General features: G+C 42.0%; 2 protein-coding genes across 2 annotated transcripts; one reads left to right on the top strand and one right to left on the bottom strand.

Annotated features, from left to right (window-relative positions):
• The first annotated feature begins 16,123 nt into the window (after positions 1-16,123).
• On the top strand, positions 16,124-24,294 carry trim55b (tripartite motif containing 55b). The gene is made up of 8 exons (XM_083778797.1): positions 16,124-16,441; positions 17,124-17,293; positions 18,729-18,912; positions 19,891-19,986; positions 20,747-20,980; positions 22,241-22,263; positions 22,361-22,485; positions 22,916-24,294. Exons 1-8 carry the CDS (start codon positions 16,313-16,315, stop codon positions 23,077-23,079), a joined length of 1,125 nt encoding a protein of 374 aa, XP_083634923.1. The 5' UTR covers positions 16,124-16,312; the 3' UTR covers positions 23,080-24,294.
• Positions 24,295-25,704: 1,410 nt separating this feature from the next.
• Positions 25,705-26,211, bottom strand: crhb (corticotropin releasing hormone b; the record flags this gene model as incomplete). Its single annotated transcript, XM_083778802.1, has 1 exon — positions 25,705-26,211. One exon carries the CDS (start codon positions 26,209-26,211, stop codon positions 25,705-25,707), a length of 507 nt encoding a protein of 168 aa, XP_083634928.1.
• Positions 26,212-26,541: the final 330 nt, after the last annotated feature.

The following is a 26,541-nucleotide window of genomic DNA, read 5'->3' on the forward strand; positions in this document are numbered from 1 at the left end:
AGGAAGTATAGACAGGTACATGGGTATCTTGGTGCTGTATCGAATCTTGTGGACCAGACTCATTGCAAGATACTGTACTCTGTCGTCAAAGTGGACATGGGTGAGGTGGGTTCGGGAGTGAGGCCAAGTAGTAGCCTGACCAGTTTGTTTTGGGAAGTCTGGAGCATTAATTGTTTAAAGGGGAATTTCTTCCTAACCGTTTTTTATCTATTCATTATTCATCCATTCATTATTCATGTTGATACTATGTATATTGACCAAAAAATATATATTAAATAAATAAACATATAGGGCGCTGGTCCGTTAAGAAAAGTGTAGGAGGCCCAGGCCGTAGCGTAACGGTCTGGGCACCGGACTGGTAATCCAGTCGCAGTGTGCCGCGGGTTCGACTCCCGGACCCGACACGGCCTTTACTGCATGTCATCCCCCCATCTCTCTCCCGTTTCCTGTCTGTCCCTTCAAAAATCAATAAAAGGTGTAAGCCGCAAAAAAATATCTTAAAAAAAAAAAAAAAAAAGTGTAGGAGGGGTCTAACGTCAGCCCACGTAGAACAGGCATGTTGTTGTTTTTTGGGGGGGTTTTTTCAATGACGAATGGATACGTGTCTTCATAAAAAGAGCTTGTGAAACGGCCTTTGAGGTGCTGTGGTACCAAGAGGTGCATGCATAGTCGAAGAAACCTTGTACGAGGGCTCCTGTAAGGGTCTTCAGATGTAGAAACCTTGTACGAGGGCTCCTGTAAGGGTCTTCAGAAGTAGAAACCTTGTACGAGGGCTCCTGTAAGGGTCTTCAATTCAATTCAATTCAATTTTATTATAGTGTCAAATCACAACGAGTTGTCTCAAGACACTTTACAACCAACAAAGATCCACCCAGAGCAAGCAATATTGCGAATTTGCGACAGTGGCAACGAGGGTTTTCAGAAGTAGGTAGTCACAAGCACTGCCAGAAGTGCCAATGCTTGTGACTATCTTCCTTGCATGACGTATGTATGTAGGTCTACTGGAAAGCGGGCCTCACCTAGACTTTGAAATAGCCTGGGGGAAAAAACATCACAAAACTGTTGAAATTCTTTCAACCATGCATTATGTGCCTTTTTACTGCCTTTGATGAATCACAGCACATTATGTATTATTGTATTATGGCCTGTAGGCCTATGTCTACGAATTATTCATTAAAATCTTATTCATGAGATACTCTGTATATCCATATTTCTAAGTCTATTAACAATAGCAAATGGGGTAATTATCTTGGTAATAATTTCTAATAAAAGGCAGCCTCATGAGATGTAAACTAAATTTTGATTGAATTTACTCTACCAATAGATCTACCAATATGAAGTAACATTAGGCATTCAAAACGTTTAGATGCACGAGTTTGCACATTTCGTTCCAGTAAGTTTTTGTGCAATGCAGGGGTGCTGGTTGGGGACAATGGCGACTTAATTGGCGAGCTATGCCATGGAAACAGCCAGAGCCAGGCACTGTGCCAATGAAGGGCATAATCAGTAAACCTCGCCCCCATGGCACTGAATGCAATTACCCACAATCATAGCCCCTGCCATGAGATCCTTGCTCCGACAACCTGTCAAAAGTCCCCAGCAAAGGCAATGCAGACAAATAGACCTATCTAATCAGACCCTATCACCAATTTTGTGAAGGTCAGGACATTCTCTCAAAACGGAGTTGTCATTCAGTCTTTTGAGATTTGAGAATGCGTTACACTCACAGTAGGCCTACAGTACATGTCCATAACTTTAGTGTTAAAGACATATTCCAAGAGAAACTAGAAAAGTGTGCCAGTAGGGTTGCATTATACAAGGCTGTGTCAGTCATCATGGGTGGGTTGGGGTTCCTGCAGTTTGTATTACAGACTTATTTTTATCAGCTTGCAGAGCTGATCTACATTTACTAACGACTGGAAAGACAACCTTTAATTAGTAGACCCTTTCACATGGCTGCCTCTAGGCTGCCTAAACCAATGGGAGACTTGGTTACCCATAAAACCCATAGTCTGAACAGCATAAAAACCCATAATCTGAGCCGCAATGTGATGGAGTGTGTCGTGAACTTGTGAATCAATACCGCCCCCATCTTGCGGAGTCAGGTTAAGTCTATTTATCACCTGAACTGATTGAATCATTGTATTACTTGAGTATCATCTATGCTATTGCTGAACTCCGGTTTATTTTCGTTGTTGGGGGCAAAAACAAACTTGCTGCAAGCTGATATCATATAACTTCAGTAATTAACAGCACAGTCAAGAAAACAACTGAAAGGAGGACACAGAAATCCCAGAGGGCTTGTTGTCTGAACTTCTGAAGGCGTGGTTGAGACTATGTTTTTGCCCCTGTGTGTGTGTGTGTGTGTGTGTGTGTGTGTGTGTGTGTGTGTGTGTGTGTGTGTGTGTGTGTGTGTGTGTGTGTGTGTGTGTGTGTGTGTGTGTGTGTGTGTGTGTGTGTGTGTGTGTGTGTGTGTGTGTGTGTGTGTGTGTGTGTGTGTCCATCTGATTACACCTAATCTCCGGCACGTTCTGATTCATAACTCTTAAACCGTAGTAGGCTGTACAATCCACACCTGTTTTCGCCTGGATTCCTTGGAATTTATATGTCCTGCCACATTATATTTTCTGCCATAGTGTTTTTTCTTCAAAACACACTTTTGGCTACTAATGGAGGAATGGACAACAGCCACTGGCATCTGTCTACATAACATGCTATGTAAATTACATTTTAGCCTTTGCATAAACCTGCAAAGTCGTCCAGGGCTCCAGGCTAGGGCAAGTGCTACGGGCTAAGGTGGAGTCTGAATAGTTTGAAGTTTGAGTTTGAGTTTGCAGATTACGACAGAAGTTTGGGAGTGAGTCTGCAGTTCATGGTGAAAAAACTGCTTGAAAGCTACATTATTCTGAAAGTAGCTGAGAAGTACTACATTTCTATCTGTTTTGTTTCTTTGTACCATTAATACGATACTAAGTACATACAGTATCATGTGAACTACTTTAACAAAATTAACACTTTGACCCACATGATTTTCTTGTGGGTAACTTTAAAGGTAGGCCTAGGCCCTAGGCCTACCTTTAAATTTACCCACAAGAAAATCATCAAACTAAAAAAATAACTAACCAAAATATATCATTTACCCTAGGCCCTAGGGTAAATGATATATTTTGGTTAGTTATTTTTTTGTTTTGTTAAAAGGTTAATCACTATGACTATATTATGATAGTAATAATTTATATTATTTATTTAACCAAAGAAAATCCCTTACCCTACCTAACTTTTACTGGAGTAAAAGTATATTTTACACTACAGTAAGTAAGATAATGATCTCCACAAACTGTCAACCTTCCACAGCAAAAGCTTAAGGAAAATCCAGCGAATATTCTGGCCCAAAACCATCTCCAACCAACACCTTCTTGATCTGTGTAAACAAGAAAACATGGATACCATCCTTATGAGAAGGCGGTGGAAATGGATTGGGCATGTAATACGTAGAGAACAAGGCAACATCACCAAAACTGCACTTCACTGGACACCAGAGGGCAAACGCAAAAGAGGCCGACCCAAGAACACCTGGGTAGGACAGTGGAGGGAGAGTTGAAGACCCTGCATCACACCTGGGGATCTATAAAGACGCTGGCACAGGACAGACTGAAGTGGAGATCCTTTGTTGCTGCCCTACATGCCAGCCGGCATAAAGGGCAGTAAGTAAGATAACAGTATATTTACCCAAGTATGACTTTCAAGTCATTTTAATTTCTTCATGTTTGTAAGGCAGAATTGTGAAGAAATCAGCTTTGTAACATAGCTGCTTGACAGCTACGCTTGGCTTGCACTAGTCTCGTGTAGCCAGACAACTATTCCACAATCTCCGAGCATTTGGAAATTGTGAGAGGCAACAGTCTGGCAACGCGAGACTACCCTTGCACCAAACATGATAAAATAATAGCATAATAAATGAAGCCTTCAACCAGTTAAACGATTAACTAATAACATTTTGTAATCTTTTAGTGACAGTCAGTCTTGTGGCCCCCAACTTCAAGTAATTGTTGTATAACAATTGTATAGATTACAATTACCCACATTTGTAAATGCAGTACTGGACAGGGTGTTAATTTTGGACCCTGAGTCACAAACATTCCTCCATTCTAAGCAGTAGCCTACATTTTATTCTTATCAGTTAATGGTTGCTTAACCATTATCAAGCTTCAGTTATGAAAACCATTCAAAATTGTCATTCTGTACAACCAACCATCCAATTTTTTTTTTTTATTCTTTTGGAATATAGAATGTGTTCCAGGGGCCACAAGAAGATTTGACCTGTGGACATACAGTGCCTACACTACAGTATATCATGTGTGTCTACACAAGACACATTAGCATTTTACACACACTCCTCTTTCTGAACAGACATTTGGGAATCGGATTAGAGAGGTACATTTCCCTTAATTAATTTCTTCTGTTTGCTCTTTTGCAGTAAAGACTGCAACACACACACACACACACACACACACACACACACACACACACACACACACACACACACACACACACACACACACACACACACACACACAGGTCCCCTGTGGTGTGAGAAACAGGTGAGCTGCATACCTGCTGATTGCCCCAGGGGTCACAGGGCTTTGCTTGCAGTGCCATCCCCCTCGTCTCTCCCTCATCTCTCTTTTCCTCAGAGACAGCTCTTGGATCAGCCACTGGCCTACCTAATTGTTTTACCAGGCTGTTATCATCTGAACGTCACAGGATTGTTGCTTCACTGCTCAAGCAGCATCAAACACTCTGGCACTCACTACTGACGCATATATGCACACACATGCGACACAAGTTACTGACAGGTTCATGTGCTTGCATCTGTGTTACACACGCACACGCCCAATAAACTATGATTCTGTAGTGTACTTGATATAGTTGTGAAATGTATATATAATACATTTTCAGTTGTCGAATAATTTCATTTCAGATTTCAGATATCCGGTTTGTCTCGGTTAATGTCCATTGCATTCATTGTGACATTGAAAGCTAAGTGAATTCAATTAAAAATGTCTTGTTTGATCTATTTAGTATTTATCCAAGATGGGTTACTAGGTTAATAAATACCGGTAATAGGTTTCTTACAGTACTATATGACGCATTTGTCTAAATTGTCCTTGTAATATACTGTATGTTGCAATAGAATAGACCTTTGCAATTTCATTGTGTGCCAAGATTAGACCAGTCAGTACACTGCAGCGTGTACAGTCATCTTGTGGCGGAATAGAGACGAGAAGGTATTATATTATTATAATATATAAGGTATTATATATATTATATAGGAGGAGCACTTTGTATAGTAACACTTAACCCATTTAGACGATTCTACAAATGTCTTCTAAATCCTGGCAGTTTTCTGAAAAACCCTGTTTCTATGTCAGACCCCCCCAAAAAAAATATGAAATTGACCGCCGACCCCGTCTGAAAATATGTTGTTCCAGGGACCCCACCAGAAGCAAAGATTTGAGTTAAAAACTCAAAGCCTATATATTAAAAGATTTGCACCACATTTGCACGATTTTTCAAAAATAGCAGACCTACAAGTTCATAGCACGGCACTCGGTGCCGCGCTATGAGCTTGTAGATCTGCTATTTTTGAAAAAGCATAACATAATGCTATAAAACAACAAAAGGGGTTCCCGCCGAAAATGGGTTAAGATAAAGTGAAAGGTGGCTTTAAATGACAGCATTAATATTACAAGACCAGTTGGGAATACATGCTCTACCCGGTTATATAATTTCTGTTATAACGGCTCTCAATGACCGACCTCAACCGCAAGGCAATGCAGAGGGTTGAGCGGACAGCCGAATGCATCAGTGGATGTGATCCCTGACATCCAGGCCCTGTACGATGATGAACGTGTTAGCAAAGCTCGCGGAATCATCAAGGATTCAAGCCATCCCAACCACAGACTTCTTTCCTCGAACAATCAGGTACATGAACGAACTGAAAAGAACCAGAATGAACCAGGGCAAAGGAAAATGCTACCCCCCGCGCATCTCTCAAAATTCAATGGGCCTTATTGGCATGTAAACATGTGTTAACATTGCCAAAGCAAAAGTGGAACAATACAATACAATCAAAACAAAACAATGTACCACTATGTACAATTGAAATGGAATAGAAATGATGTGTACACAAAGCTATTACATTGCAACCAATGGAAATCTAACTTACAATACCAGTGTAAAATAGTATAGGTCTAGGAGGGTAAACTAATCATCAGTCAGTACAATATCCAATACATATTTTTGTTCTAGGTCACTTGTGTTCCATTTGATATCCTTCTCCTATCACAGCAGCTCACAAATCTTGCTGCTGTACAATGCTGCACATTGTTGTACTTTGCCCAGCAGATATGGGAGTTTCTTTTTGCCATTAGTTATGTTTTCAAACTCTCCTTGGGTGATTGTAATCTGTGAGAAGTATGTGTCTCCTCAGTGTGTAGGGAACCAGGTCTGCCTATGACGTCCTTTCTCGACCGCAAGACTGTGCTCACTGAGTCTGTAAGAATTTCTTTGTTTTGGATCGGTCACAATTCTCAGGTATTCTGCCACGGTGTATTTTCTGTTTAGGGCCACACCTCCGTCCTTTTCTTGCACTATCACGCTTGAACTGATACCTAATCTTTTAGAAGAATAAGAATATACTAGTTTACAAAGGTTATCTGGCAGCTACTGAAATAAAAATGCTGCTGGTGTATAGAATATTCCAATATTATATGCACATACATATTAAATCTACATCTACATTTTCAATTCATTTTCTGAAATTCTAGTCATCTACCTGTATTTTATGCATCAAAATGCCTTCTATCTCTTTGAACGAACTGTCCTTGTGTATGAACTGTAACTTGCCTTGTTTGAGTTGTTTACCCAAATAAAGATCTTATCAAGATGTATAGTCTAGCTAGCAAACAAGTAAATAAAGATCACACCCAAAGTTAAAAGGCCAGGTGCTGAGTAGATACAGAAAACAATTATCACATTTTACGTCTCCTCTGCCGGTGGGGCTCCTTTATTTACATTCCTAATAACAAATCTACACGTACAGATTCAGCTGCTGAGCTGTCAATCTGTCTTGACTCTTTTTTTGTTTTTTTTTTAAGATATTTTTTGCGGCTTACGCCTTTTATTGATTTTTGAAGGGACAGACAGTAGGCTGACAGGAAACGGGAGAGAGATGGGGGGATGACATTGACATGCAGTAAAGGCCGTGTCGGGTCCGGGAGTCGAACCCGCGGCACACTGCGACTGGATTACCAGTCCGGTGCCCAGACCGTTACGCTACGGCCTGGGCCATCTGTCTTGACTCTTGAGAGATTAGGCCAGGTCTGACTTTCTTTTTTACTTATCCCACGATTTTGCAAACCATTTTTTTCACCCAGTGTCAATTTATGTAATCCTGGGCGCTACACTTCCTCTGCCAACCTGGGGGGTCAGCGGACTGACCTCATACTTCCTTCTATGCATGAGCTGCTTCAGAGGCCAGGATTACTGCATGTTTTTTGTGAGGGTACCTACCCTAGGGGACACAGGGAGAACATGCAAACTCCACACAGAAAGGCCCTTTCGCCAAGCCTGCCTCAGGAATGACGCACTGATGACGTGGAGGAGAGAACACGCCAGTAAACTCACCACAGAGAGTCAAGCAACTGTCTACAAGCTACAGGTTTGCAGTGTCATGGAAAACACCTCACTAACTCAGCTGAATGAGTGCTCCACCTACACATCCAAAAGAAGGCCCTGAAAATAATTGGCATGGACCAGGACATTGCATATAGATACTGTACAAAACTCTCTATCCATCCCCAGTCCCACCCCCCAGTCTCTGAAGACAGGTTGCTACTGCAACAGTCCACTGCCCCATGGATCTCCAGGATATGCTCCCTCCACCAAACGGCGAACGAACGCACAGCTACACCAGACTACGCTCTCAGTCTTCAGACTCCAGACCCTTTCTCCATAGAATAACTAAGTATAGTTGTGCAGGTCCGCTGCATCACAGGAGCATGCAGGACAATGTCCTGCTTGTAAACACCTCATTTTGAATGAAAACTGAAGGCACTTACTGAAGTCATGATCAGGGCTTTTTATTTTCATGGTCAAAGCGTGGTCTGTTTCTACCATAAGATGGCAGACTTTTACCACACTGAAAGCCCTGTAGCTTTACCATAACATTTGCTCATACACTTTCATTTTCAAGTACAGATTTATCTCTCTCTCCCGAGCAAACCTGTGATCATACGAACCCCGCCTGGCTGGAAACGACGGGTACCTGTCACAGCCAAGGCGGAATTGTATTCAGACAAAGCAGCCACCCACTGCGGCCTTCCTCTCACGGAGAGGAAGGACTGTTTAAAACCCCTTGAAAAGGGAGAACATTTAAGTTGTCACGCTGCTTTATGATTTCGCCCACCACCCAGCCCATGCCCACGGGTCTGTGAATAATAAAAAGCAGTATTGGCGATATCCGCTACGCGCTACCTGACTGAGTGCTCCCCATCACTCTAGCTTTTTAATAAAAGACAAAATGTCAGTCAGTCATCCCATGACTTCCACTTGCAGGTTTAGTAGGGTTTTGGAATTTTCACATCTGCTCTATATAGCACCAACCTGATTGGCTACGATTGGCCTCTAAAGTTTTCAGGAGTAGCCCGCTTTGTACCCATTTTGTACACATCGCCACAACTCCACAACGCAATGCCACTTGACAGTTTTCAAAGCAGTGTTATGGTGGCGACACACACACACACACACACACACACACACACACACACACACACACACACACACACACACACACACAACACACACACACACACACACAATCATCAATAATCATTGTTTATCATGTGTTATATTTTGAATTCCATTTGATATCTCCAAGTCAAGATGTGGAGGAAAAAGATTGACAGTGTAAGAGATTAATGAATAGTGATTTCAAGGAGGCTGGAAAATATATTATTACTGCCCAGTCTGACCTTTGGAGCAACGGAGCAGACAGTGATATGTGATGTCAACACAGATCAATGTACTCGTGCAGTTTCCTAAGCATTGTGTTTGAAAATACAGCTGACCCCCTTGACCCCTGCTCTGAATTGCCCCCCCTGCCACCCCAAGATTTTTGGCTTTCATGACATGTCCGGCCTGTGGACTGTGTGTGTGTGTGTGTGTGTGTGTGTGTGTGTGTGTGTGTGTGTGTGTGTGTGTGTGTGTGTGTGTGTGTGTGTGTGTGTGTGTGTGTGTGTGTGTGTGTGTGTGTGTGTGTGTGTGTGTGCGTGTGTGTGTGCATGTGCGTGCTTGTATGTATATTAAGTCATAAACACCTCCTGTTGGACGTGGCCTGACCTGACCTGCTCAATGTGCAATATCTTCACCCAGGTTTCCTGTTACAGGTCACAGAATGTAGCGATGAATAGAGAACATTAGAGGATGTCACTTAAATATTATATTCTGAAATGCCAACGACCCCAATACCCCCAGCTGGATCCTGGCTGCTCATGCCCCTGTCTGCGTGATCTTGGTGTAAAACTAGAACATGTCATGATAGCTTCATGCAAAAGCAATGTAGCTACATTTACTTGAGTACCATATTTGTGTTTTGAATAATTATTACTTTCACTCTACTACGTTTCAAAGATAATTTTTACTTTTGACTCCACTAATATATGAGAGAGAGAGAGAGAGAGAGAGAGAGAGAGAGAGAGAGATAGATTTTATATAAATAAACTAAAATATAGTGGATATAGTTGAATTGGCTAGTATGCAAGACACCAATCTGCTCATTGGGAGCAGCAAGAGGTTTAAGTATCTTGCCCAATATGCTTCGAAAATTAAATCAGAAGGGGCCAGGGAACAGAGAACACACAATGCTATTCAAAAATGTAACAATTAATAGATTGTTACACTATTGTAAATATGTTTCCAAGTATAGGCTATAGCAAAATTTTCTGCAAAAAAATATAATTGGTCAACTTTTGCATGCATCTTTTGCATTTCAACAACAGCCACTATAATATTATTTGAGTAAGAATAAAAAGACATAGGCAAGCAATAAAGCATCCATTAATTAGTGTCAATTGAAATTTGAATTAAATTTTAGGAGCCATCCAAGTAATTGACATTTGAGCATTGTTTGTTGTTAATGCATAATGCATATGTAATCATATTACTGGTAATAGCTCTTAGTCTTTTTAAGAGCCTGTTCAACAAATGAATGAATTGTCATACAGCTGCATCAGAAAATGTTGATGAGAAACCATATTACTTATAATGCTTTGTGCTCAAACAAAATACTCTTGGAAACAATAGATTATGTAAAATACTAGAGCTTCGCATCACAATGGAGTAGTCGAACCCAGGCAAACCAATAAATGTTCATAGCCAGGATTCAAGCAGTAGGGCAGCTTATCAAAATGTTTAACACAATATGTTTTAATCAGCTTGGTTAAAATGAGCGTTATTGCTACAGAAGGTCGCAGATTACTATGAAAACTTGCAAAACCCGTCAGTCGTTCGGTCAGGCCAGGCTCCATCAGAGCCATAGACAGAGTTGTGACATTGAGGGGGCAGTAAACAGCCCGGTCACGTGGTTCATGTACAAGGCGCCCATAGACTGCATTCCGTAAACTTCTGGTGTCCCTGTTCTACAATAGTCTATGTAGAAGCCATTGGACTGAGAACGGAGTTGTCATAACTCTGTTTTAAGATCCCTGGTGTCATCAATATTAAGCCCATATGGGAATGTCGTGACTTGTGAGTCACGCCTTGTGACACACTCCATATATGGAGACATATATGGCCATGAACCCTGGCATGAACCCTGGCCATACCCGTTTTCAATATTAATATTCCCATTATGTATGGGAATGTCAATATATGACCATATTGTGACAGTCTCATGATAACCACTGTGGTTGCCATGACGTAACTCAGACATGCAAATGAACCAAGTTGGTACAACACATGGATCTCCATATGTGGAGCTGACTTTCATCAGCTGGATCTCCATATATGAAGATCACGACACTGACCTCATCAAACCCTGAATAGCCATACATGGAGAAGACTGGATCATCACCTACATCTGCATATAGTATACAGTATGGAGCCAGCCAGCAAATCTACATCTGACCTCACTGACACCAGATTAATAACTCGTGCTTCTCAACTGTGTATTAAGAAGCTTACGTCACGGCTTAAATACTCAATTGTGACACTTGCAAATGAACCAAGTTGGTACAACACATGGATCTCCATAATTATGTGGAGCTGACTATCATCACCTGGATCTCCATATATGAAGATCACACACACATCAGACACTGTATATATGGAGCCGGCCAGCAACTCTATATCTGACCTCACTGACAGATTAATAGTTTAACTCCTGCTTCTCAACTGTGCCGTATTAAGAAGCTTTGTTGTTTCAGTGCGCTTCTCGCACTAAGGGCGTCTTACTGGTTACACAGTAACCGGTTCAAACTCACAGCAAGTTTTGTTGTGTTAAAACCAAGTGATATGTGGTGGTGATACTTTCTGTCTGTCTCTTTCTTTTCCCTTTTTCTATTTATAACATATTATACAATATATTTACTGATTTTCAGTTTCACATTTTAATATAAACCAATATTCTTGATTTTCTTTTTCAAAATAAACGAGTGGTGTAGGCCTACTCTTTTTGTCTCTGGTCTAGTCTCTTCTTAATTGTCAAAGAGTCAGATCGGAACATAATGGCTCACAATATGGGAACACATGAAAATTAAATAGACCACATCACTAATTTCATGGAGGCCATAGCTGCTGTGGCCCCTCAGTTTGGGCTTATGACCTTCAAACAATTAAATACCCTCAGGCCACAGTGGCTTACCGTGATTTAACATTTTTTATTTAGTAAGAAACAAGGAGAGAGTGAAGTGACATGCAGCAGGGGTCTGTTGGGCGTGGGAATCGAACCCAGGACTAGTCAGGCATCAGAGCCTATCAGCACTCTGGGATGTTTGGAAACATAATTGAAAAGTTGCACACATAACAACAAGCAGTGGGTTTGATTTTGAGACTCAGACTAGTGTGAACTGCTGGGAAAACCGTGCTATTTATGACGATAGTATGACAGAAATCTAGTAGCCTACCTGCCAACCAGGAGACTTCATGTGCTAATGATGTGAACCTGTGACTGAGTCCTGTTCTGTCCACATCACAGGGTTGGGTTGTTGCAGATGAAGCAAGTGTGAAAAACATTCCTCCTATGATCCAAGGGGTAACAGGTCATGATGTTTAAGGTCACATTCTCACCTAATACTTCGGTAGACTCAGATCCGTAAGGGCGGGGAAAGGGGATACTTGCATATTTAATTGGCTGCGGTTTGCCTTCACACTGTCATTCGCAGCAATTGGAAACGCAGCAGGGGGGACCTTTATCAATGTGTTCCATTCATAAACTATAGCCTACACAGTGAAATCTATGGTGATAAAATTACACTCATAACGTGCATGTGTCGTGCCGCCTGGGACCCCCCCCCCCCCCCCTCTCTCTCTCTCTCCGCACGCAGCCGCCACACACTGTTCTTTTGGGCATGGAGGCACAGCGCTGCATGAGCGCACTGATATAACTCCCCAGTCCCACACAGTGACTGTGACAGCACTCCATGTTTACGGCACGCACAGACAGACAGACAGAATATTATGTAGGCTATAATACACTGCAGTGTTTTTATGTGTTTTCTTAAGCAATTGATTAATGTAGCCTACACGTCCTCATTTCGATCAGGGCTTCAGTCTCCTTGTTCGACCACGTCTATCCACAGTAACGGGACATCTTTGCGCTGCGTAAAATATGCCTTAACCGTCTCCAACTGTGTTCAGCTCCTCACCCGCCACATTATGTTTGCTTCATTTCCTTTATTTACTGCGGATTGCATTCACACCTGCACCGAATCGTAGTCAAGTGCGATTCGAAGCGAAGCGAAACCCACGTTTTTGGACGGAGTAAAATGCGGTTATTTGCTGCGCATTAGGATTCGAATGAGCCTTCACACCTGCCAAACGAAGCGCACTTTCTGACAATGCGCAGCAGGATTCGTTTTAATCGCAGCAAAGCTCTCTGGTATGAATGCGACCTAAGATTCAATTGATCCCCTGAGCAAGCAGGCAGGCTTTATTATCTCAAATGTAAAAATGTCAGCACAGAAACTGGGCTCAAATAAGTTACAGCTATAAGTATAAGAACTGAACAATATAACAAAACACCAGTTTTTGTTTTTGCCACCTGTCCAAAACGTTGCTTAAGTTCTCCGTGTCCACGACCACAATAAACGTTTGGCATTGGCAGCCAGCTATAGTGTGCGGCTATACATGTTTTCATTACAGTATTTTCCCCATTAATTGGCTGGCACCTCACAAGCACCTTTGCTCATAGACTAAACAAACATTTTACATTTAACAGACAGGCTTCCTTGGTGTTTCACTGGTCTAAACCATGTAGCTGTTTTTTAGTGGTGATTCTAGTTTCATCATGGAAGAGATGAACGCCATAATTGTGAGTGCATGGAGATTAGATGATTTCTGTCAGATTTCTGCAGTCGGAGCCACTAGTACAAGAGTGGGAGATATACGTTGATGAGGTAGTGGATAGTGGATACAGCTGTGTAACTGAAATGAGATTGCAATGTGGGAGTGGCCAGAGTAGAAAGACAGAAAGCAGGCGGAGAAATAGACAGAGAGACAGAATAACGTTGAAAAAAGTATTGTCCCTCCTTCGAGCCGGATTTGAACCAGCGACCTAAGGATTTCAGTGCAACCGCTACAGTCCTCCGCTCTACCAACTGAGCTATCGAAGGGAGCTAAGAACATTTATAACACATTCTTTTATTAAAATTATGATCAACCGTTCCAGAAAACCTCGTCGGGTTTGGTTTATTTCAGCGTTTTCGTGGACAAATGTGCGTTTCCGTTCATCCTGTTTATCGGACTTAACGCTCCGTGGAGTGGGCGGGGTCCATGGCCTGGAGCTAGGATAGTTTAATTTATATTTTCCTACGAAAATACTTGATTTCGCGACTGAACCACGGTTAACTTTCTCCTTCGACCGGTGCCAGGCACTTAAACTTTAGAACCCAAGAAAGAAAAAGGACGGACGGCGAACGAACGCTGTTATATAAAGGATGTTTAACGTAATGGTGAACAACGGGGAATTAGCTCAAATGGTAGAGCGCTCGCTTAGCATGCGAGAAGTAGCGGGATCGATGCCCGCATTCTCCAATTCTTTTTTTTTTTTTAAAGTGTCTGACTAATTTACTGATAGCCAAATCACTTCGTTCAGTCAATTTTCTCACCACTCACAGCACTGTCACAATCCAGTCTCCACTTCTTGCCAATCTAAACACCCGCGGCCCAGTTACCAATAAAACAGCTCCTTATTGTGTCCTCTTTTTAGCTGTTTTAGCGCCTCTGACCACAGTTTGTGGACACAGCAATGACAGCATGCAGGTTCAAATTAATGCATTTTGATTGAAGCTTCGATGGCACTGGTTTTAATTAAATATTATATAGGCTACGCTACGACGCAGACCCGGAGACTGCGGACACGAATAACAGAATTCAAGCTTTAGAAACCGTTACCATAATCATTTTTCTGTCAAATGCGCAGAATTTGCACTTATTTACATTACAAACTAGTGGATAACTTGTTTTTTTTTCAACATTGATGGTAGGCCTAGTCAACTACCTTCTTCGAAATCAAATTAATCAATTGTGAGTCTGTGACATCTAGCATTCAAATTAGACTATCTTGAAAACTGCATGGTATAGGACACACATGCACTGTAACAGCAAATATTTGCATTAATACAACCGTTGAGGCTACCTGATGAAGTTGTTTTTGAGTGGTGCGTGCAACCACTCCAAAGAACAGCAATGTCCTGTTGTTCACCTATGTGTCGTTAATGAGCACGAGTATGACTATTAGTACCAGTAGGGGTGCTGTTGTGCCAGAAACAGAGAGTGCTGTACTGTTGCCTGCTAATGAGAGAGATAGAGAGGGGGGAGGGGAGTTGCACCACTCAGTTCACACAGGTGTGATTTTTATAAGTCAAGCACATCCAAGTCCGACCTAGACACTCAGTCCACAGAGGGGTACCCTACTACCCACCCTATGGTTGCAGCTAGGCAGCTATATACTGTTTGTTTACTGAGGTGTACCATTAAGATGATTAGCTACACCTGTGTGTAACTTCATAATTGATAACCATGACATGATGATTGTCCAGGGACTACAGATTTAGCTTTGGCTAACTCTGGCCCATTTATACTGAGGTGAAAACTGATTAATGAGCTTTGTCCCTGTCAAATAAATAAATAAAATACCACTGTATCAGAGGGACTGACTGTATGTACAATATGAGATGCAAGCGTGTTTCTTCCTGCTCATGCTGTTCTTATCATGGTTTCCATAATCTACTAGGGACGTCATCGATCTACTGTATATTACTCTGTGTGTAATAAACTTCAGAATGCATGGTAACATATCACTGTTGTGTTAGCATGTTTTCCACGCCTGCGACACGCAATGGATCTTCACACACCACCCAAAGTGGATTATATGAGACTTCTAGATGCCTTTTAGAGATGGTCGTCCATAAATATCATTTAATACACAGGGAACCGGCCAGGTGTAGCAGCTAAGGAATTGAAGTAGGCCCCTGGCTCAGTGTAGTGGGCCACTAGGCTAGTGGCATCACTTTTGCATGTCAGTCTGTTTAACGGGATGTGTTGATGTAAACTCGTAATGTGTTTAAGAGGATACGTTATTTATTGTGTGATTAAAATAGTGAGATGGCATCATCCCTAAATTGCAAAACAGGCCTGGCCTGATTCCACCTGTGAATTTAGCATAAAGGAATAAGCCAATTAGTCAGCGTGTTTGAGATGAGAGTGAGGAGTCACAGGCCCCAGGCATTGGCAGCAGCTGTTTTAGCTCTGCCCTGCTAGAACGCCCATAGTATCACTTTCAAATATGGACAAGTAAATGGCAACCAACCTTTGACGTGACAGCTAGAGTCTAAAAAAAGAACTGACACACCAGCGCCTGCTAGATTAGGAGGACCATACACCCACTGAAAGAGAGCAACAGGCCTATTCTTTAGCTTTAGCCCAGGGCCTTACGTTACATTCCTTTAAGAAATTAATACATATTTAGCTCAGGCTAAGACGTTGGACATTAGTTAGTGTTTTATGTCGTATTCATTGCTTTTGTCTCGATATGAATGCCATGCAGGACTTGGAGAAACAGCTCATTTGCCCCATTTGCTTGGAAATGTTTACAAAGCCTGTGGTTATCCTTCCTTGCCAGCACAACCTCTGCAGAAAGTGTGCCAATGACGTTTTCCAGGTAAGAATTTTTTTATTTTATTTTATTAACAACATTAAAGCATGAGTCACCATAACATTAACACCATAACACCATAACAGCACTTGCTTGTGTATTAAAAGTGCAAGAGATATTTTCTGTTAAAAGGAAGTGTTAAATATAGCCCTTGCTGTAGTGTTTATTCAGTAAGAGGAGTCTCTGTCTCTCCAGCTCTTTAGTAAACACAAAATGCATGTTCGAGTCAGGATTACAGGATACCAATTTTATCTAATTAAGTGAAATTGGAAGTGATGACACAAAGAAATGAGCAGCCAAATTTGAAATTGGAACACTATATAATTGAAGCTGATAAATAGGTTGTCTATTATATCTTGACTGATTGAACTGGCAAACCACCTGAAAATCATTTTTCTGTAAAGAGTAGGAGAGCTGTTATACCACTATACCACTGATACCACGGTCTATATTGAGATAACAATAATTTCTATATAGACTGAATATAGACTATAGAAATGATTGTTATCTGAATATAGACCTTTAAGTCTTTATTCATTATTCTGTTACTGCTTCTTAAACCAACTCATTTAAAAATAATAACATCTTGGCAAAGATGAGATGAGCCTATTCATTACAGCCCCATTCCATGAGCAGTGAGCACTAATTTGAGATTTTGATTTGTGACTTTGTCTGTGTCCGTTTACAGGCGTCAAACCCATACCTTCCTACAAGGGGGGGGTCAGTGACATCCGGTGGCCGCTTCAGATGTCCGTCTTGCAGGCATGAGGTGGTTCTGGACAGGCATGGAGTCTATGGGCTCCAGAGGAACCTTCTGGTGGAGAACATTATCGACATGTTCAAACAGGAGTCCAGCAGGTGAGACAGATGGGAAACTAATGTGACGGCGTCCCAGCCATCACCTTCTTTCTCCATATGAGCAAAATCAAATTAAAGAAGAATGAAATCATATTCTGGATTTCCTAAAATATGTTCATACAGTACTTCTTGTAAGATAATAGTATGACTGGTGTAGTGAACCATATTCACCCATTTTAACCTGGAATTAAAACAATGTTATCAGTGATCACTATACACCTGTACGTCTCTATAAGTTTCATGATTTAACCTGAGAATTTAATGATGCAGAATGGCTGTGTCCCACTTGCCTCCTATATAATTATAATATGCAAATGTAGGTCTACTTTGAATTAATACATTGCTCGTTGATGTACTGTTGGTTGGATAATTGGATAATTTTGGAGAAATGTAGTTACATTTCTCCAAAATTATCCAACTACTTCTCTGAACAAATGTAAACATTCCTTCGTACTAGTCTCTGGGTTATTATCTCTGTACAATTAGTTTATAAGAGCTTTGCTTTACTATTAGTATAATCTCCCCATTCCTCAGGCTTAGTTTTTAAATAGTAGTCGCTGTGTTTAGAAACTTTAGAGCAGCGGCCTCCAAACCTTTTGGGCCGTGCACCCCGTGTTACCTCCTGACCTATATCTGACGCACCCCCCAACACTCAGTCTCGTTGTATTTGGCCAAAAATGATATTATGATATATGTTTTAAATGATTATGCCAAATAATCACAGAAAGCCACTGCACTCAGAGCCATGAAGCTGCTTTATACTACAGGTGCTCTATACATCTCCTTACAACAGTGTACTGGATTTTGCTGTTTGTGTTACACCATGAAACCGCCATTACCCTTTTCATGTCATACACCCCCAGAAGGCTTTCGCGCACCACAAGGGGTGCACGCACCACAGTTTGGGAACCCCTGTTTTAGAGCAATGGATACAAAGATGGACACAGAAATACATGTATGGGTGGATTGTCCCTGTCTCATCACATCTGTTGGGGCCACAGTGCCTTCACAAAAGCTTGTCTTGTGAGTCAGGCTGTCACGGATGACCATTTCTGGCTCTACTCACAATTCTACACATACAGTATGTGTAGAATAGTCCTACCTAAAATCCAATAGCCTAATATTTCTCTTGGCCAAGGGAGGATTCACCTTTGGTTGAGCGTTATAGCGGTATATGCTTGGTTTACCGTGCGGGAGACATGGGTACTTCAAATCAAGGTGGTCATTCACTCACCATTCCCTGGTTCTGCTGACTATACAAGTACAGTCAACAGCACCAAATTCTGGGCCCTGTGACAAGGATTCACTGTGGGGAGGGGTCCCCACAGTGATAAAGGCGGGGCGCTCAAAAGCCCAGCTTCCGACCTTGGGCCCTATCGTAACTCAGTCCCCCCCCCCCCCCCCCCCTTTCTTTAAACCTGCTTTTTTTTGTTAGCACCAGTAAGCCAGCACCTGCAGAGAGAAAGGAGGAGTCACCCATGTGTGAGGTTCATGCGGAAGAAAAGATCAACATCTATTGCGTGACCCACAGTGTTCCCACATGCTCCATGTGCAAAGTATTTGGAGCTCACAAAGACTGCGAGGTGGCACCACTCACGAGCATCTACCAGACGCAAAAGGTGAGAACCGAGACTCTAAATCTCTCCACGTAATCCGTAAATTATGATCATTATCTGTTGCTCCTCATCTTCTGCTATTATTGTACAACAGCATTATTCAACCTGTTCTGTTGTACTGTTCTGCATGTTTCTACACCATACTGTCCAGTGTCCATGCCTAACAGGAACAAACTTTTCAGTATTACCCATATTGCTTCCAAGATCATCAGACTTCCTACACCAGGGGTACTCAACTGGCGGACCGCGGTCCGCGACCGGACCGCGGCCCACCTCTTTGCGGACCAAAAAAAAAAAAAAAAAAAACATCAGATGGTATACATTTCTCATGTGAAATTGCTGCAAAGGCCCCCAAAATGTCCCCCAAGGGCCCCCAAAATTCTGGCGCGCGCTACGCGCGCACAGTGTGGCCTGCCAGGGCGTATAACTCCCGGCCTGATTTGGAGTTCCACTCCGGGCCTGCACTCTGCACCCCATTATTGGTTGGGTGGAAGGGGATCTGATTTGTATAAGCTTGGCTTGACCATACTAAACGGGCATAGAGCCCCACTCTCCGATGCACTCTCCGCGCATGGGACCGGACCTCGGTCTTATTCAAAAAAATATTTGTGGACCTTCATCATTTCTAGTTGAGGACCCCTGTCCTACACCCACACTTTCTGATATGAACAATAAGGCCAAACACTTTCAATATCAAATCAATGACACTGATCACCCCCTGTATCGCTTCTTTAACCTCGTGCCATCTCGAAAAAGATACAGAACCTTGCCATGGAAAAAGGTCCGTTTCAGTTTTTGTTTTGTTCCCTCATTAAACAAACTGCCCTGTGTGTGTGTGTGTGTGTGTGTGTGTGTGTGTGTGTGTGTGTGTGTGTGCGCTCCTTAGAGACACACACACACACACACACACACACACATCTCAGCGAGCATGTGTGGATGAATGCTCAGATTTTTAACTTCCCTCTGTCCTTGTCCACCCAGACGGAGCTGAGCGACGGCATAGCCATGATGGTGGGGAGCAATGGTAGGATCCAGGGGATCATTAGTCAACTGGAGGAGGCCTGTCGGGCCATAGAGGTCAGTATCCCACTACAACTGCTCCTTGCCATTCACTCACACAGCAAGAGCCCCTCTACCTGCACCCAAATGCCCTCACCCAACCAAACTAACCTATAGCATGAATTACAGTCTGTTTTCACTTTATGTGAGACGTGCAAGAGAAGTTGGACTGTCTATCTCCCTCTCCCCTGTAGTCACCACGCGTATGCTGCTACCGTGAATAGAGCCCTGCCATTGTCCCTTACCCCTTGAGTAGGAGCACATGCACACGCATGCACGGATGCGCACGTGCGTACCCGTGATTGCGTCTACCTTGCGTATCGATCAAAAACAACCCTATTCACACCTCTAAACAAAGCTTACAAAAGCTTCCGACTGCTCAGTGTCACCAGTGTGAATTATGAACATATAAGAATGACCCTGGATGCATATTATCAATGGGCCTGAACCATTGTGTGACATGCTAAATCCTGTAGTGTAGGTGTAAGCGACGTGCGCGTGATGTGACTAAAATAGACCACTGCTTAGTCCATACTGTACTGGAGTTAGGATGGACTAGCAGGACATGCCCTAATGACCTCCCTGTCAACTACATTGACTATTTTACTTCACGTTCCTCGGCATACACATCGCAGAAACTCTTTCACATGCATTGTCGTGATAACTGATTAAAGAGATTCAGAATGTATGACTCATATTGTTTGCATGTGTTTGAGAGTATGCATTTGTGCACCTGTCTCCTTAAACGTTTCTGCTGCCCATGTTCATGCATGTACAGGAGAATGGCAGGAGGCAAAAGTCCCTGGTGTGTGAGAAGTTTGATCACTTGTATGCTGTCCTGGAGGAAAAGAAGAGGGTGATGGGCCAGCGGGTGACACATGAACAGGAAGAGAAGCTCAACTACATTCGAGGCCTAACCAGCAAGTACGGAGACCATTTAGAGGAGAGTTGTAAGACAGTGGAGACAGGAATTCTGACTATGGAGGAGCCAGAGATGGCCGTCTTCCTGCAGGTGAGAGTCGGTATCCTTCAATACTTAAAGCGGCACTATGTAACTTTTTGATTCAACTATTAGTGTAGATTTTAATCTTACACAAACATTAAATTCCTGCTGACAATGAATGGAGAATTATACATCATAGTGTCTGAGCAAATCGGCATTTTTTTTGTTTTGTTTGTTATCAAATGTTTTTTATTTTAAGACAGAAATCACAATAAGACACGTTAACATCATGAATGACTTAAAGAAAACAAAACACATATAAAACACATAACAGCAAAAGCAAATAACACAGAAACAAAAAACAAACAATCCCACCCTTCTAGATAAATGATATCTAGAAAGGTCAAAGCCCATTGGCGAAATGACAATGTATGAGGCGGTTTCCAGTGCGAAGCAACCATCTTCTTTGCGGCCGTTACGCCAGCAAAGAAGACACGAATACGGGTGTTATTTAATGGCAACTGGCAAATCGGCTATTTTTGTCTTACACAAACATTAAATTCCCCTTGACAATGAATGGAGAATTTTACGTCATGAATGAATAGTATATTTAGATCTTTTCTTTTTTCAGAGAGACATTACAAAATAAACAAATTATTTTAAGGTGATCGAAAAGGCATAGGCGGAAGCTTATAGCTTATTAGTGCGATATAAACATTGAATTCCCATTGACAATGAATGGAAAATTGTACGTCATAGTGTCTGTCTGTCTGTCTGTCTGAGCAAATAGGCATAGTGTCTATTTTACAACATGATGATCTACGATGATAAGAGCACCCCTCACAGGTGTGATTTTTAATAACTACATAGCAAATTATGTCCCACAAAATGATAATGTTCACTAGGGCCCAAGGTCGGAAGCTGGGCCTTTGAGCGCCCCGCCTCTATCAAAGAATATTGATAGGGGCCCGGGCCCCACAGTGAATCTTTGTCACAGGGCCCAGAATTTGGTGCTGTTGACAAATCAAGGTGGTGAATGACCACCTTGATTTGAAGTACCCATGTCTCCCACACGGTAAACCAAGCATATACCGCTATACTGCTCAACCAAAGGTGAATCCTTTCTTGGCCAAGAGAAATATTAGGCTATTGGATTTTAGGTAGGACTATTCTACACATACTGTATGTGTAGAATTGTGAGTAGAGCCAGAAATGGTCATCCGTGACAGCCTGACTCACCAGACAAGCTTTTGCGAAGGAGTGGTTAAACAACTTTGTGATGTTTTTCTTTCTCCTGAGTTTGTCTCCTTTCCTTCACCTTTCTAACAGGCATCAAAGCCTCTCCTCAAAAAGTGAGTATGTGTGTTTATAATGGGGCAAATGTGTATCACCAAATAAATTATTATGTAAAAGGCTGGCATTTCTCTTAATCTAACAAACTGTTGTCAGGATTATGGAAGTGTCAAGTACGGCCCACATGGACAAGGTTGAACGCGGCTACGAGAACATGGATCACTACAGTGTCAACTTCACAAAGGAAGGAAGGGCCCTGCGCTCCATCGACTTCCTCGAAGGTAAACGGCACAGAGATTCCGTCGTGGGACTTTCTTAATCCATGACTGTGCGTACACTCTCGTGTGGTCTCATCTAGTCTGACATATTTGCTTTTTAAAGACAAAAACAATTACATCCTTCATCGTTGGTGCTGAGCCAAACTGCAGAAGCAGCTAAACCATGAAGCAAAACAACGGGCTCGCAAGTCGCAACTCACTTTAGATGATCCAACTTCATCAGCAAAACTGTAGAAAAGTTTTGACCTTGCAGTCTTTTTCAGGTTAGGTCAAGAGCAGGAAATGACATCTTTATATATCAAAGATACAAAGGTGTGGACAAATTGGTTACCGGCCCCACCTGGTGACCAGGGGTGGTAACAAGGTTGAAACAAATATTGGAATAGCAAAAACAGCTGACATATTTTCTGCCCATATGTGCTTTCATCCACAGACGATGAAGACGATGAAGAAGATGAGGACGAAGAGGAAGGTGCTGAGGAAGGAGAGGGAATTCAGGCATTTTTGGGTGCGGGCAATGCAACCTCAGTCCAAACCAGTGTCCCCCCGCTGATGAACCCCACCCCCACTGTGGACAAGAGCGCTGCCTCAACTTAGCTGTCGGCCTTTGGCACAGACATTTTTTACACTGGATGGAAGCAGGATGAATGGTGTGTTGCTCCAAGATCTTTATTTTCAGGTCAATTATGTTCACTGAACTCTTCGCTTCTGTTGGGCAGAAACCTTGACCAAAACCGTTACTTTTCAGGAAGTGGAAAAACGTGTTTCAATAGATCCTCTGTAGTACTTTCATTCTCAAAATGTTTCTAAAGAGAGAAAATAGCAGATCTACAACCTTTTTAACTTTTTTAGTTTTTTTAGTTTTTTACTTTTACTCAACACTCTTTTACGAGTAATATTTGGGTAAAAGGTTTCTGTCTGACAGCAACGATGATTGTATGGAAATGGACCCTTTACGGGTCAGAGTCAAGGTGAGTATGAAGTTGCAAGTTCTCACCCTTGTTCTCACCTTGATGGCTGGGATTCAATGATGATGGGAGGCATGGAAATGGTGCTGGGTTTTTTTCCATGTGTTGCTGGTTGAATGTTATCAAGATCATGTTAATGATGGAGGAATTGATAACGTACGTGTTCTTCAGTAGTTGATGGCTTCAGGGAGATGGAGTCTCTAGGAGTGTCTGTGGGGTGACAAAAACTCATGGGTTTTTATTCTTTCCTTTTGTCTTTTTTAAGCTATTGAGTGCTTTGAGTACATTGTTATATTTCAAACGAGAAGGCCTCCTTTTCCCCCTCCGTGTTGTTTACTTTTTTATACACAATGATGTTATTATTTCATAAATAGGATGCTGCATCAACAGGGAGAAAAATACATGTGATTTTTATACACATGAAGCTGGTATTCTATATTTCAACAGCTCATTTGTGGCAGCCTTGAACACAGTTCTCTGGTTTATTATTTGAGTGGAGAACATCTGTGTTGCCATATTCTACTTTTTCTTTCTTTGTGCCATTCAAAATTAATTGCACAAGCACCTTTTTCACACTCATTGGGAATTGTTCACATGATGGAGAGACTGAACAATGAAAATAATCCATGTATAATAAGGCTATGATTGCTTTTGCACCCCAGTTGTGTGTGTGTGTGTGTGTGTGTGTGTGTGTGTGTGTGTGTGTGTGTGTGTGTGTGTGTGTGTGTGTGTGTGTGTGTGTGTGTGTGTGTGTGTGTGTGTGTGTGTGTGTGTGTGTGTGTGTGTGTGTGTGTGTGTGTGTGTGTGTGTCAATGAGTGAGAGAGCGAAAGGGAATAAAGTGTATTGCCCTCTACTCTACTACTCTACTCCTTTTTTATGAAACCAATGTGTTGTCTTCATTTCTATTCTGCGGTGGAGCTTGAAGATTCCTCCCAACTTTCTGTGTGCTATGGAGTCAATTCTAATTGGCCAAACATCTCTGTCGCTCTGATCCTTTACAGATGGATTCAATGCAGTATTAAGCCCCCCAGTTGCTAAGTAGGGCAAACAGAATAGGATGACTCACACCCTTGATACTTGTTTAGTTCTCCCTGACACCAGAGGTCAAGGATCAGCACTGCATGCACATACACACACGTACACTATACACATGCATACTTGCGCGCACGCACGCACACACACACACACACACACAAACGCTTATTTTCACACTTATTAGTTGCCAGTTGTCTCTTCTAGCGGCCTCAGTGGTTGCCTTGCAGGTGTAATGTGATCAAGGGCTCCAGATCTTTTTCTGTCTTTTTATCACGTGCAGTGTCTCTTTAGCAGGTTATGATTTGAGCCTTGACAGTGGTGTAAAGAGGGCATATAATTTATTAAACCTATAGTAAACTTGGACCGGCCTTTCCCCCCCTATACACCAAATCTATTCGCGGGAAAATAACAGATTTAGATCCAACACATTGTGTTATGAGCTAGTAGAGCTGCTTTCTTTTTTTGGCAAATGTTCCCCCATGAGGAATGCCTATATGGGTTCAAGTGTTTTAACAGATAAACTGGGAGTCCCAAGTTTGGAAGATACTTGTGACATTGTTTATAATGTATAATATTTCATGGTTTGTGCATTCAGAGACAGACCCTTTTAAGCAACGTTCATGTAAACTGTGACATAATGGTCTTTCATGTTTTCACAATCTCTATATGAACCACTAATCCTGCTTAAGCCAAAACTTGGCAAGACAAATTCCTGTGCCAACATTCTGAATGGAAAATATTAAAAATCACATCGATGACTTATAACTTGAAATGAATCTTAGTTGTTTTTATAAATTTCCAATAATTCATTATTGACTTTAATGATTTTCAGAGAAATGTAAACAATGCTTTATTTAAAAATATAGATATACAGTAAGACGTTCTCTTGAACAACGAAATTGGCTGGTTGCTCATAAGTTTATTGACAAACATAAATACCATAAATACACTGAAACATAATATGAAAAATGATAGTCACCTATATAAAAAACCGACCACAATAAAAACTGATATTTCAAGGCATCATAGCTACAATCGGATAATTACAAGTCATGCCTATCTACGCTCTGTTGTTTGAGCATAAAAGCTATGGAATAAATAGTTAAATAACGGTGGTGATTAAGTAGATACGGTAAAAAATAAGTAATCTAAATTATATTTATAATTATGATAAAATAAAATAAATTAAAGAACTCTTTGGTGGACGGAACGAGATCTTCATTTCCCGAAGAGGTCCATCATTCGTCTGTTGCTCTGCGCTTGTTGGACCAAATTTTCAGCTCTGGACATTTCCATCATCTCGCGGAGCAGGTGGAACGTGAGATCCAGCGATATCGGCGGCTCCTCGGACCTCCTTCCCCTCTCCCTTGAGTCGTTCAGGTGGTTTACCAAGCCGCTCACGAGCGCCCTGAGGCTCCCAGCTTCCCCTTGCAAGAGCCGCTGCGTCAGGTGGAGCTGTGAAGCTCTGTTGTAGACTGCAGGTGACCCGCGGGGATACAACATCGACGGCAACCCTAAAGAGTTCGAGTTCCCGTTGCCGAGTCGGATGAAATATTCCTCTCCAAGCCTCTCCCAGATGGGAACGGATTGCTGGAGCTGGCGGTCGGGTCGTAGGGGAGATGATGTGCGCTGCGCTGCGCCAGGGCTGTCAATAGCCCTACATTCATAGCGCGGTAAGAAGGCAACTAGCAGAATAACGGTGGTGCCACGAAGATTGAGCTTCATGTCAGGATATCAGCAAGAATCTGAGAGAAGAAGGATGATGATTACTTTAATTCATTTCATAAGATTATCATGAAATGAAATGAATTTAATGGCGAACATTCACGTGGTATAAATTCAGTGCCCATTCTGCCCAATGTCAATGTGGAATCCACCCGTGCGTAAAAGACGCATTTTCAGGTGATAGGCTACATGTGTTAATGTCTTAGATACTTTCTGTGTATTCTTTACTTCTAAGATTACAAAAAAATTACAAGTGCATTCTCAAATATATATATAGCCTATACTCCTACTATGCAAATTGATCATGGTTTGTTAAATGTTTAAATGTTT

This window comes from Protomyctophum parallelum, assembly GCF_964188405.1.
Source record: "Protomyctophum parallelum genome assembly, chromosome: 12".
NCBI classification, from domain to species: Eukaryota; Metazoa; Chordata; class Actinopteri; order Myctophiformes; family Myctophidae; genus Protomyctophum; species Protomyctophum parallelum.